Below are 12,422 nucleotides of genomic sequence, written 5' to 3' on the forward strand. Positions count from 1 at the left end.
AGAAACACACAGGTTTTCTTAAACTTGGAAGGCACACTCCAACTAATATATGCTTACTACTATTTGGTTTGCCCCATCTTATAGGAGACGCCCCAAGTTAAATACATATATTACTATTCTTACAAATAAATGCTTTGTCTCCATCTTTGAAGCCACAGTATGTCTACTGCTAGTTTTTCTCACCAATACATTCTTTATCTCCATCTTGGAGAGTAAACCCCATCTCACAATCACAGTGATAACCACCAGCATAATTAAGACAGTGACCGTTTTCACACAACTGGCCATTCAGGCTACACTCGTCCACATCTGTACAGAAGAAAAAAAAATGATCAAAATGGGTTTTCTTTCATGTAAAAAAATACTATATCATCAAAAACAAACAAAGGTAAGTAAATGCCACATTACATAGACTATTGGGAAGCAAAGTGATTTTTATCTATGAACAAAATTATCTGTAAAATTAACCATTTCAGATAAAATTGAGATAATTACCTCTGCATTGGAAACCATCTCCTTCAAATCCTTCATCACAATCACAAGAAAAGGAGCCTAGTGTATTGATACAACGTGCATCTCGAGCACACCCTCCATTGTCTCGAAGGCATTCATTTTCATCTGCAATGAGAATTATTACTTCACTATCTAGTTTTGATCCGTAGCCATCTAAAGTTTAACTAGTACATCAACAAGCATTTTAAACACAATACACACTGGCTGTCATCTGTATTTAATCCAATGAGCTGCACAGATCATCAAACATATGTCAAAACTGTTAATCTTTCAGTATCACATCTTAAAACCTAGCTCACTCAAGTAAAACCTAAATATCTTTAAACCAATTTAATCAGATAACCAATGGATGCAAAAACTTTCTTTCCTGACTATGTCCAAAATTAAAGTACTTAAAGAATATTTAATTTTCATTTATTACCTCATAACATAGAACATGAAACTCTTAAGGCTTCTTTATCAACACTTACAGGTGTAGTTTAAGCCATTTCCTGAGATATTACTACTAAATTACAGCTCTATGCAAACAGAATTCTCAACACACTGTATTGTATAAGCTGGTGACCAAAAACATATTTCTATGTGCGAAGATTCTTGTTATTACAAACAACCAGTTTTATTAGGAAAAAATTCACAAGTTGAAAATAAATACCTCCAGAGTTTCTTCTTGCAAACAGTATAAGAATTTCAAAACTTGTTCACCAAAACATTTTAATGATCAACTTATAATAAACAGGTAAAGACCTTTATATATTATTTACACATTTTTCATTCAGATATTAGAACCATTACTGTACTATTGAAATAACCATTTTAATTTAAAATTATTCTCTTACTATTGAGATACCTGCATTACATATACAGTATTACAAACTTTTTCTGTTGTTCCAGTTATTACACTGACTACATACCCCTACAAGTTCTTCCATTACCACGAAAACCACTGAAACATTCACACTTATATGATCCTACAGTGTTTGTACATTCTGCATTTTCATCACATGTAGCCGTGTTCAGGGTACACTCGTCATCATCTGTAAGAAGAAGAATTATTATGGGTGTCCACACACACTTCATACATTTAACAGCATATTAAACTACAATTTTTTTTTTGTAAAATTGACTTGTTACGCTTCAAGTATACTAATTTTAATAAATAATTTACAAAATTAAGTTAGATTTTTAGAAAATTATAAGAAAAAATATCAATTTTAAATAAGACCATTAATTTGTTTTGGAGAAGTTAAGTGGTAGACAGATAAGAAATATGACTCAGCTCACAATGTACTTACCAATACAATCTTTCTTCAATATTTTGGTAAAAGACATGATCCAAACTTACTTTATAAGCACTCTCTCATGGAATACCTGGGTTAATGGCTTACTGTTTAATGAATGATCCTTCTTCAATGGTTTCAAGAAGTATCCTTTATTTTGTTTGGTTTTGATGTATAGTCTTTTACTCACTACTAATAACCTAAAATACTTTAGATGTTTAGATAACATATGACATACAGTCATAATTAATTATCCATTACTATACAGCAGACTACTGGTTACTTAATTAGTTGTTAGTTTCTTTTCTTTACCAAAATGTGGATTTCAGTGAGGAAAAGACTTAGAATCCTAATCCATTCTTTGATTCACTACTTCCTTAGTGTTGAGTAAAGAACTGTACAAACTAAAACCAAACTGCTTACATTCCACCACTGCCTACTTTATTTACTTGCTTCACTCTTTCAAGTAGCATTGATGACCTGTGAATTTAGCAAAGCTAGTCTGCTGCAGTTGGAGTAGTGAATCAAAGAATAGGTTAGGTCTCTACATCATCTTTTTCTTCACTGACATTCATGTTTTGGTAAAGAAAAGAAAAAGAAATTAACAACTACATAAGTGCCCTTCATATCAATATCCTTACTCTTGTTTGCTTGTTGCAAAGCTACTTAAGGTGCAAATTGAAAGTAATAGACTAGAGGGAAGGCAGCTATTCAACACCACCCACCACCAACTCTTAGGCTACTTATGTCAGACCAAATAGTGGGATTTAACTGTCTGTCTTATTGATTAAATTTTAACCTATACGATCTTTTATCAGTTCTTTGATAATGTATTTTGGAACACACAGAACACTTACCTGTACAGTCTTCTTTAGATTTGGTGGTAATAAACACAAAAAAACTGGTGTGATAATGACAATATGACTATTAAAGAAATACATTGGTTACTAATTCAGACAGTCCACCAAGGATTTAACATGTATTCATTCAACAATTACTACAAAAGCCTATTTTTTTAACAAAAATTAAAATGTTTGATTTAACATATTTCTTCAAATATTATTTCAGAATTATTAATTACTAACTTTACATAATATTCTGAATTTTTTATGAAAATATATCCCCTGGAATTTACTTCATAATATAAATAGCCAAATCAGTTTCCATGAAACATGATGTTCACATGTGAAACTCGTCAAGTGAGGGTTTTTGAAGACACATAGCAGTGGTATTTAAGTTTAACTAAGTAAGTTACACAAATGCTTTCACAACATTAAAGTATTTTTTGTTTGGTTTTTTATTGCAAGCTTTCAGTCCTCACAACACTCTTAGCAGAGTATTTTTCAAAGCCTAAAAAGTTAGAATCATTGCATAAAAATAATCACTTTTAATAAATTAACGAATGTTAGTTTACTTACAGAATGTACACCAAATTGTATGGGAATGAACAATTTGGAAATAAAATTTACTTTGATTAGGATATTTAAAAAATAAGAAGAAAAAAATACATCTGTCTTGAATTTTTGTTCTTATATTGATGTAAAGAAAACCATGGTCGACAATGCTTATGTTTTTAGCATAATAACTACTGAAGTACACAAGGTTTTTCATTAAACAAACTGGTTGATTTTGCATTTTCATTATATATCAAATATCAGAACTGGGTTTTTGTTGTTAAGCAAAAAGCTACACAATGGGATGTCTGTGCTCTGTCCACCAATGGTATCAAAACCTGGTTATGAGCATTATAAGCATGCATACTTACCACTATGCCACTGGGAGACATCAAAACTGGAAGAAACTGATTTACAAGACTGGTGAAGTTATGTATCCTACAGAATTGTTTATCCTTTTGCTCCTTACATAGAACTGGATAGCAAAACATTAGTATCCAAAAATATCAGAGAATTCATCAAAATATCACCTATCACCAAGTTGGTCCTTCAGACAGGTGTCCCTTATCACCAAGTTAGTTCATCTGATAAGGGACACCTGTCTGAAGAACTAACTTGGTGATAAGGGACACCTGTCTGAAGAACTAACTTGGTGATAAGGGACACCTGTCTCCAAGTTAGTTCTTCAGACAGGTGTCCCTTCATCAGCTGTATTTGTCTTTTAGGCAAAATGAATTATGATGATGGACACCACTAATACTTTCACGTGACAACAATTTAGAAATACTGGTTGTCATTTTGGCACCCAAAAGGAAAACGTTTTAGATACTGACCTTCTATAGTACTTATCTATTGAATTCTTAGACCACAGTGAATTTAGATACACAGTTTCGATAACGAGGAACCCACTTTGAGACTAATAATGGCTGGATAATAATACCCATTCAAGCCGTCTCCAGCCATTATTAGATACACAGTCTTCCATTAGCTCTTAAGTGAAGTATTCTGAATAAAAATGAAATTATTTGTACAACCTTCATTCAGTGCATTTATGGAATGACCTTTCAAACCTATGACCTATTTAGACAAATGAACTTGTATGTATAATCCTCTGCAATTCTTTGACAAAATCTCATGAATCACACTAAACTTACCCAGTTAAATTTTCTTTCAGTTCTCTGAATATGAAACAACATTAAAACAACTCCTTCTGTTCTTTGATGATGTATTATAATTTAAATGTTTAATGTTCCATTAGTTATTTGAAAATGTACCTTTAGCTCTGTGGTGTACTGTAATAATAATGAATTTATTTGTAGAATCCTCTCTTGGATCAAAACAAACTTACCCGTACAACCATCTTTCAGTTCTTTCAGTGAGAATCCGGGATCACAGTGACATTTGAAGGACCCTAGAGTATTTTCACATCTTCCACTTTGGCAAAGGTTTAGGTTCAATACACATTCATCAACATCTACAAGTAAATAAAATGTTTACAAAGGCATGGTTTTAGCTAGTGATATATATTCATTCAGTCAACTTTTTATAAATTTTATGCCAGGGAAGAATAAAAACCCACCCTAAAACCACTATTTAAAAACATAAAATAAATTTTTGTTTATCATGTTCTCTGAAAACAATGAGATATCCATGACCAAAAAAAATCATCTGCAAGAGGTCAAAGAGCATTTATCTATCACAAAAGTGATGATGCAAGTACCTGGAGTGAAGAAAATCTCTGTACTGACCAGCTATTTTCAAGAAGTTTCCAGAAGAGGTCTCTAATTCCAAAAAGTGTGAGAAGTGGTAATGGCAGAGACGCAATGAACAGTGGTGGTGAGCTACTTATGATGTTTGGTTTGGCTTGACTGTTGACAATCATTCAAAGCTACTCGACCTTGTCACAGTGTAACTCTTCACCTATGCTGCCTTCAACCTTTCTAACTGCAGCAAATTTGTCAGCACATCATGTTCTGCTCATTCCTGTAATTTACTTTTACCTTTCCAGAGTTCACACGGACCTTACCCTCATAACAAATTATTGAATTTTCTCTGTTTTAGTCAGAGATCACTTGTTAAATAAGTTTTATTAAAAAACTTTGTTTTTGAAATAATTAAGTTAGTTTAATAACAAAATGTGTCAGTTTATAAAGTTTCTTTCTATATTTCATATAAATGACTAACTGTGGCTTACCAACACAACTCTTTCCATCAGGAGATTCCATGAGTCCTTCAGTACATCGACAAGCGTGAGAACCAGGATAATTTATGCACTGTCCTCCATTACAGATTCTGGGTAGTTCTCTACACTCATCAATATCTGTTGAATTTAAAATTTCTAAGTTGCTAATTTTAATACTATCAAACAAAATTTAGTAAAACATTTAAAAATGTTTTAGTTATATCTTGAAAGTCATTCCTGTCAGATGATCAAATTTATATGAAGTTACACTTTGTATTAGTTCTGTAGCATTGTCAAACTCTTAATTATGCCTTGAGCTTGTGTGACAAAATTTCTAGTTACTTTATTTATATCACAGATTTACTTTTGTAACGATGTGATCATAAGAAAAAAGAATATGTCAGCATAGTGCTACTACACATTGTTATGTATATATATATATAAACAGTAGAAAATTTTTTGTTTTAGATATTCAAAAAATGTAAAAATCAAGTAGGTCAATCTGTTCTTGTGTATAAAAAACAAACAAAAATACACAAATTCGGTATTTCTGGCATGATATTTGAACCTAATCAAAGGGCTTCTTAAAGTTAATTTAACATGAAGTATCATTATAATAGGTTGGCAAACAATGATTTATAAGAATAAAGAAGAATTTTATTTATGGTGCAACATCATTGTCTAACAAAGAATGACAGACTAAAGAAAAATATAACAATGTCAAGTTGTTGGTGAACAACTGAAGCCCTAAATTTTGATCTTCAAGAAATAAAATACAGTGAAAAGCTGAATACACCCTAATACACTAAGACGACAAAAGTATAAAATATGCGATGTATATTACATTAATCAAATAAGAAGTACATATCATAATCTTATAATGACAGTACCTCTCCCAGGTTTTAGTTTCATACCACGCTATCTACTTTATAGCTTTTTGTTGTATGTTCTGTTTTTGGACTTTTTTTTTCATTTTCCATCTTTAAAGTTTGGTTTCCTTAAATTATGATGGTGATGATCATTTCTTAAACTATATTTCATATAAAGAGAGAGTCTCATTAGTCTTTAGAAGAAAGATGTAAAAAAACGTTTATGTCAAACATTTCAAATCTTTCTTGTTGAATTGAATGAAGCATACTGGTTTTACTTCTCATGACTGGTTCAGTCTTGAAGATGTACACATTTTTCAAACGTCATTCTATCAAACAAAAAAACAATGACAATATAAAAAAATGAACTGTCTTACTACTGATTCTACGACCCATTCAAGTCATTTTCAAGGCTGTCAAATAAACGACAGAATACACAGTTCCACTGCAAACGAGTGTTACCTTCGTAAATTTCAGTTTGTGTTAAAAAATATAATGTATTAAAGTTTGCATCTGCGTACAGATTATAAATTAAACCTCATATCTTCCTAAAATATTATAAAAACATCTAATGCAGCTTAGGAATGAAATAATATTTCCAATTATCTGATTCACCTGAATATTTCATTGTGAATAATTATCATTTGTGCAAGATGTAAGCACATGTTGTCATGGATGTCATTAAAATGGCTTAAAGGATCTCAATACACGCTACACAGAATGAAATAATATCATTATAACATACCAATATTAACATCTCATGAAAATTGGTCATCTAATGATTTAGCTAAAAAGATAAAGTCAGTCTCACCTGTACAAGACTTTTTATCAAACAACAGTCGATATCCTTCCTTACAACTGCATGAGTAGCTTCCTTGGGTGTTAATACAAATTTTTTCACAGTTTCCATTGTTAACAGAACATTCGTTAATATCTGTGTAAAAATATGTAATATTTAGAGCATTAGATAAAAAAACACTTTTACATATACCTGAACTACACTGTTTCATTTTACATTCCATTTCTTAAATATACAAATGGATCTAAATTACAAACAAGTAGGGCACAATCAGAGAAAAATAAAAAATGCTTGAGTTATCTAACTCAATGCACAAAGAACTGATATTGCAACATCAAGAATTAAGCTTATAGTTCAAATAAAATGCATGAATATATTACAAATATAATAAGTATGAAAATCGGTAATGTAATCTTCAAAGGTTTTTGGGCAAAGTTGTATACTTTCTGAGTGACAAGTTGGGCAAAGATGTATACTTTCTAGATGATAAGTTGGGCAAAGATGTATACTTTTAGGGGACAAGTTGGGCAAAGATGTATACTTTCTAGATGATAAGTTGGGCAAAGATGTATACTTTTAGGGGACAAGTTGGGCAAAGATGTATACTTTCTAGATGATAAGTTGGGGGTATATATATCTTTGCCCAACTTATCATCTAGAAAGTATACATCTTTGCCCAACTTGTCACCTAAAAGTATATATCTTTGAAGTATTTTTCTTACTGTCATGATGTTAAGGGTTACTTTTATTATCTTAAGCTCAAGGAGTTAAGTATTTTTCTTACTGTCATGATGCTAAATGTTAATATAATAATTTTCAGCTTCTTTTTGGGAGAACAAATGTTTCATTTCTAACTTATTTTTTGCCAAAATGAAATCTTGTGTATGCTCACTTATCACCTAGACCTTACTGTCATGATGTTAAGGGTTACTTTTATTATCTTAAGCTCAAGGAGTTAAGTATTTTTCTTACTGTCATGATGTTAAGGGTTACTTTTATTATATTAAGCTCAAGAAGGATCATAAGCAAATTCTATATTTTTCTATATTAGAACTTATTATATTAAGTTCAAGAAGGTAAGTATTTTTCTTACTGTCATGATGTTAAGGGTTACTTTTATTATCTTAAGATCAAGGAGTTAAGTATTTTTCTTACTGTCATGATGTTAAGGGTTACTTTTTTTATCTTAAGCTCAAGGAGTTAAGTATTTTTCTTACTGTCATGATGTTAAGGGTTACTTTTATTATATTAAGCTCAAGAAGGTAAGTATTTTTGACAAGATCATATCACTTCTTATCTCATAAAGTTTTATTCTACAAAATAGTTTCATTAATCAAAGTTATCACTATTTGATGCACAAAAGTGTTAGTTTTTATAGCAGAACTTTCTTGAAGTAAATGAATGAAAGTAAAAAACCTTAAAAGTAGCTATAACAAACCTTCCGCTCTTGAATATGCTCAACAAACACGAGAAGAACTAGCTTATATTTTAATAGCTGTCTAATTAAATATTTTATTTAAAAAAAGAAAATACACAAAAGTTCAAACACAAAAAAACTGTATTCTTATAAGTGTCAAGTCTACGAGTTCTTTTATTTTGGTGATCAAAATATACTTAGAAAACGATATACTAAATCACAGAATTTTGTTGCATATTTATGAAATGGAATTTCAGAGTAAAAATAACAAAACAAATTTCACCTTCACAGCTGGTAAGTTGAGGAGTCTGCTTGTATCCCTCATTACATATACATTGATATGTGCCCATCATGTTCTCGCAGACACCGTTAGAGCAGATGCCACTCGTTCGACTACATTCATCTATATCTGTACAACAAAAAGATCCATTTCTTGTTCACTTAGAACCAGGATTAGCATGCTTAATTTAACATTATACCTTTAATATCTGTAGCATTTACAGTTACTCTTTGAAATCTTGTACTTGAGTAAACATGTGTTCAATTCTACCAGTTTCAGCAAGATGCAACATTTACATGTTAACAACACAATACTGTTACAATCCATTTATAACACTACATATTGTTGGAATTGTATACTTATAATATCTAGTGCTTAAGCAACCTTTTCCAATATCATATATTTAGAGGTATATCTTAACAAATTCATTTACTGATAATGAAAATTTAACAACGTCTTTATGAGTATTTAGCATGGTTTGCAATCCAATTTTAACACATCTCTACAATAAAATTTCTACCTTTACAATATCTTCCATCAGAAGTCAGTTCATGACCAAGGGGGCACTCACAACGGAAAGAACCAACAGTGTTAATACACTGCCCACCTCGACAAAGACCTCGATTTCTTTCACACTCATTAATATCTACAAATGTAAACATTTATGTATAAGTTTACTTAAACTTGAAAATCCAATTTTCATAAATACTTTACCCTTTATTCATAGTACTTATGGGTAGATCCCTAAAGTGAAATTACAAGAGATTAAACTTGAAAACAGCTTTAAAATATGTATTTAAATCAAAGGAGTTCTGAGAAAGAAAATATTATTTCAAACAAATATTACACAAGTATTAGAAAATAAATCTTATACTTTAGTTATCAAATACACTAAGTCTACACATATAGCTTGTGTCTGTCCTCCTTAAATACATTTGGCATAACTAAGGTTAAACACACTTTATAAGAATGATGTTCGAAATCTTGTGCTGACCTTTGAACTACTTTCTCCATCATCAGTCATGCTAAGTCTTATGGCTATGATTATGCACTACTGACTGACACTCCTCTAATTAAACCATGCATCTTGACAAACTCTCCACTGATCTTCCAGTGTACATGGGCATCAGCTTCCTAGGTCATGTTTATGCAGGCAGAAACTGACACTCCTCTAATTAAACCATGCATCTTGACAAACTCTCTACTGATCTTCCAGTGTACATGGGCATCAGCTTCCTAGGTCATGTTTATGCAGGCAGAAACTGACTCTCCTCTAATTAAACCATGCATCTGGACAAACTCTCCACTGATCTTCCAGTGTACATGGGCATCAGCTTCCTAGGTCATGTTTATGCAGGCAGAAACTGACACTCTAATTAAACCATGTATCTTGACAAACTCTCCACTGATCTTCCAGCGTATATGGGCATCAGCTTCCTAGGTCATGTTTATCCAGGCAGAAAAACACAGAAGTCCACTATAACTGCACTGGAGAATTTGACAAGCATGTGGCTTAATTGGATTCCTTTGATTCAACTTTCTTTTGAAAAGATTCACTTATTTAAAGATGTGACTGGAAGACTTGGAACTTCTGGCTCCTGTCAGAACATGATTTAAATGGCCGTTGCTATTCTAAACACACAGTGTGAAAGTACACAATCATGAAGGACACTGAGGGCTTTTTTCTTCAGAATGTTATGTCTATGTCATTAAGCAATCTCCTTATGCTAATCTTTTTTTTTTATGTTTTTGTTCAATGCATCTGGCCATAAGGCATTATGGTCCAAAAATACGGCAAAACATAACAATGTTGTATTAAACAATTTTCCTATAAAGTGTAGTTAATCATCTGTAATGCATAAACTAATCATAATAATTAATAGAATCATTAAAAAAAGTGATTATGAATCTTCAAGTTATTGATTTGTTTCAGTATCGTTTCACTACCAATGGAGTGTGCCTATTGTAGAATATTCAGTAATCAGTGTAAAGAACTGACCAAATGAAGTGGGTAAATTTCCTAATTTTCTAAATGAGATACATAGGAAACCCCAGCAATAGTTAGTGGAATTAACTGTGCCACTGATGGTATTTTATTTTGTTTACCTTTTTTATGTTATTATATGTTTTCAGGGAAAGAAAGTGACCAAGAAAGTTATGGATTCACATGTAATTAGGTGCACAGTTTAGAAAAATATGTTTCAAAAACAGGTGGGGGTATAGACAGAGCCTACCAGTAGTGCTTCTACTGTTAAAGTGATTAATATAGATTGTAACTACAAAAAATACCACTAGAGCTTTCTGATGGAAACAGATTAAAACTGCAATATGAGAAGTAGAAACATTTGTTTCTTTCAACAATACAAAAACTTGTGAAACGTTTATAAAAATTATTGTAAAATTAAAAAAACAAATAAGTTAAAATAAGATTTCATATTAAATTTTTTTTAAAATCTCTATGTAAACTCACCCATGCACATCTGCATCATCATAGTGTCTTCAAAGCCTTCGTTACACTCACATCGGAAGGAACCAAGAGTGTTGATACATCGTCCATTTGCACAAACACCTCTGGCTATGGAACACTCGTCGATGTCTGAGAATGAAGTAAAGATTGACAATATTTTAAGTTATTTTAACCTCAAGATAAATACTTACAATTATGAGGTGTTTCCTAGATTTTCTATAAAAGTAAAGTTATTACTTGGATAAGAATTTTGAATATATTCATACAATAAAAAATTGAATACTCTAAGTTTGCTGTTTTTAAAATAATAGATACTTTATCAAAAGGAAATGAATATATGTGATTAAATGTTAAAATGAGCTTGTTACACTTTATAATAGAATAACTACTTAAAGTAATACAAGATATTTCTTGTTTCCTGAGAAATATAATTTATTTATATTGACATTTCTATCCTTATCTTCATACTACATCAAAAATATACGATTTACTTTTTCAGTATGCCATATCTTTACAAAACATTCACATTGTTTTCATTGATAACTTTTCATCTGAACTTACCAGTACAATTCAAATTAAGTTTATCAAGAGCAAACCCTTGGTTACACTGACAGTTGAAGCTTCCGATGGTGTTATGACATCTTCCATTCATACAGATGTTAGGGAAATGGACACATTCATTGATATCTACAAAACATGTATCAGTTTCAGAAATATAAAACACAAGTACGCACATCTACATAACTTCACTAACTTTATATAAGGTAAGGATCTCTTTATAGATTACTATGTTCGAAATGCCAAAACACATGCTCTCCAAAGAACATCCACTTCTAACTTTAAGTATCACTCTCTACATAGCATATATAATTTACTATAAAAAGGATAAAAACCCTATAACCCGAGGGCTTTCGAAAGGTAGACCTTTCTTTTTATCGTTTTATATTAAAACTTCTTGAACCTACATGTTTTTCTGACATCATGAATATAGAACTTACTGTCATTATTTATGTGTTTGGGGATTTAACCTCTTCAAAATTTGATCATTGCTAGCGATACAATAATCACATTGTAATGTAGTGCAAAAATAATGAAAAAATACTGTTATAACAGTATTTTTATAACAAAAATATATACTCTACTACTACTAATAAGTCGACAATAATAGTACTCATGACTGTTCACTGATATCATAACCACCATAAACAATTAGGAAATAAATAT

General features: G+C 31.1%; 1 protein-coding gene across 1 annotated transcript in view; it reads right to left on the minus strand.

Annotated features, from left to right (window-relative positions):
• LOC106464239 (fibrillin-1-like) overlaps window positions 1–12,422 on the minus strand; it is a 145,626-nt gene that overhangs the window by 55,300 nt on the left and 77,904 nt on the right. The window contains exons 24-33 of the mRNA XM_022391951.1: window positions 11,760–11,885; window positions 11,202–11,327; window positions 9,252–9,377; window positions 8,735–8,860; window positions 7,047–7,169; window positions 5,379–5,504; window positions 4,533–4,658; window positions 1,425–1,547; window positions 496–618; window positions 184–309 (exon numbers count right to left, since the gene is read on the minus strand). Coding sequence (XP_022247659.1) covers window positions 184–309; window positions 496–618; window positions 1,425–1,547; window positions 4,533–4,658; window positions 5,379–5,504; window positions 7,047–7,169; window positions 8,735–8,860; window positions 9,252–9,377; window positions 11,202–11,327; window positions 11,760–11,885 — 1,251 coding nt within the window. The remainder of the gene's footprint in view (window positions 1–183; window positions 310–495; window positions 619–1,424; window positions 1,548–4,532; window positions 4,659–5,378; window positions 5,505–7,046; window positions 7,170–8,734; window positions 8,861–9,251; window positions 9,378–11,201; window positions 11,328–11,759; window positions 11,886–12,422) is intronic.

Source organism: Limulus polyphemus, unplaced genomic scaffold, assembly GCF_000517525.1.
Source record: "Limulus polyphemus unplaced genomic scaffold, Limulus_polyphemus-2.1.2 Scaffold1595, whole genome shotgun sequence".
Classification (NCBI taxonomy): Eukaryota; Metazoa; Arthropoda; class Merostomata; order Xiphosura; family Limulidae; genus Limulus; species Limulus polyphemus.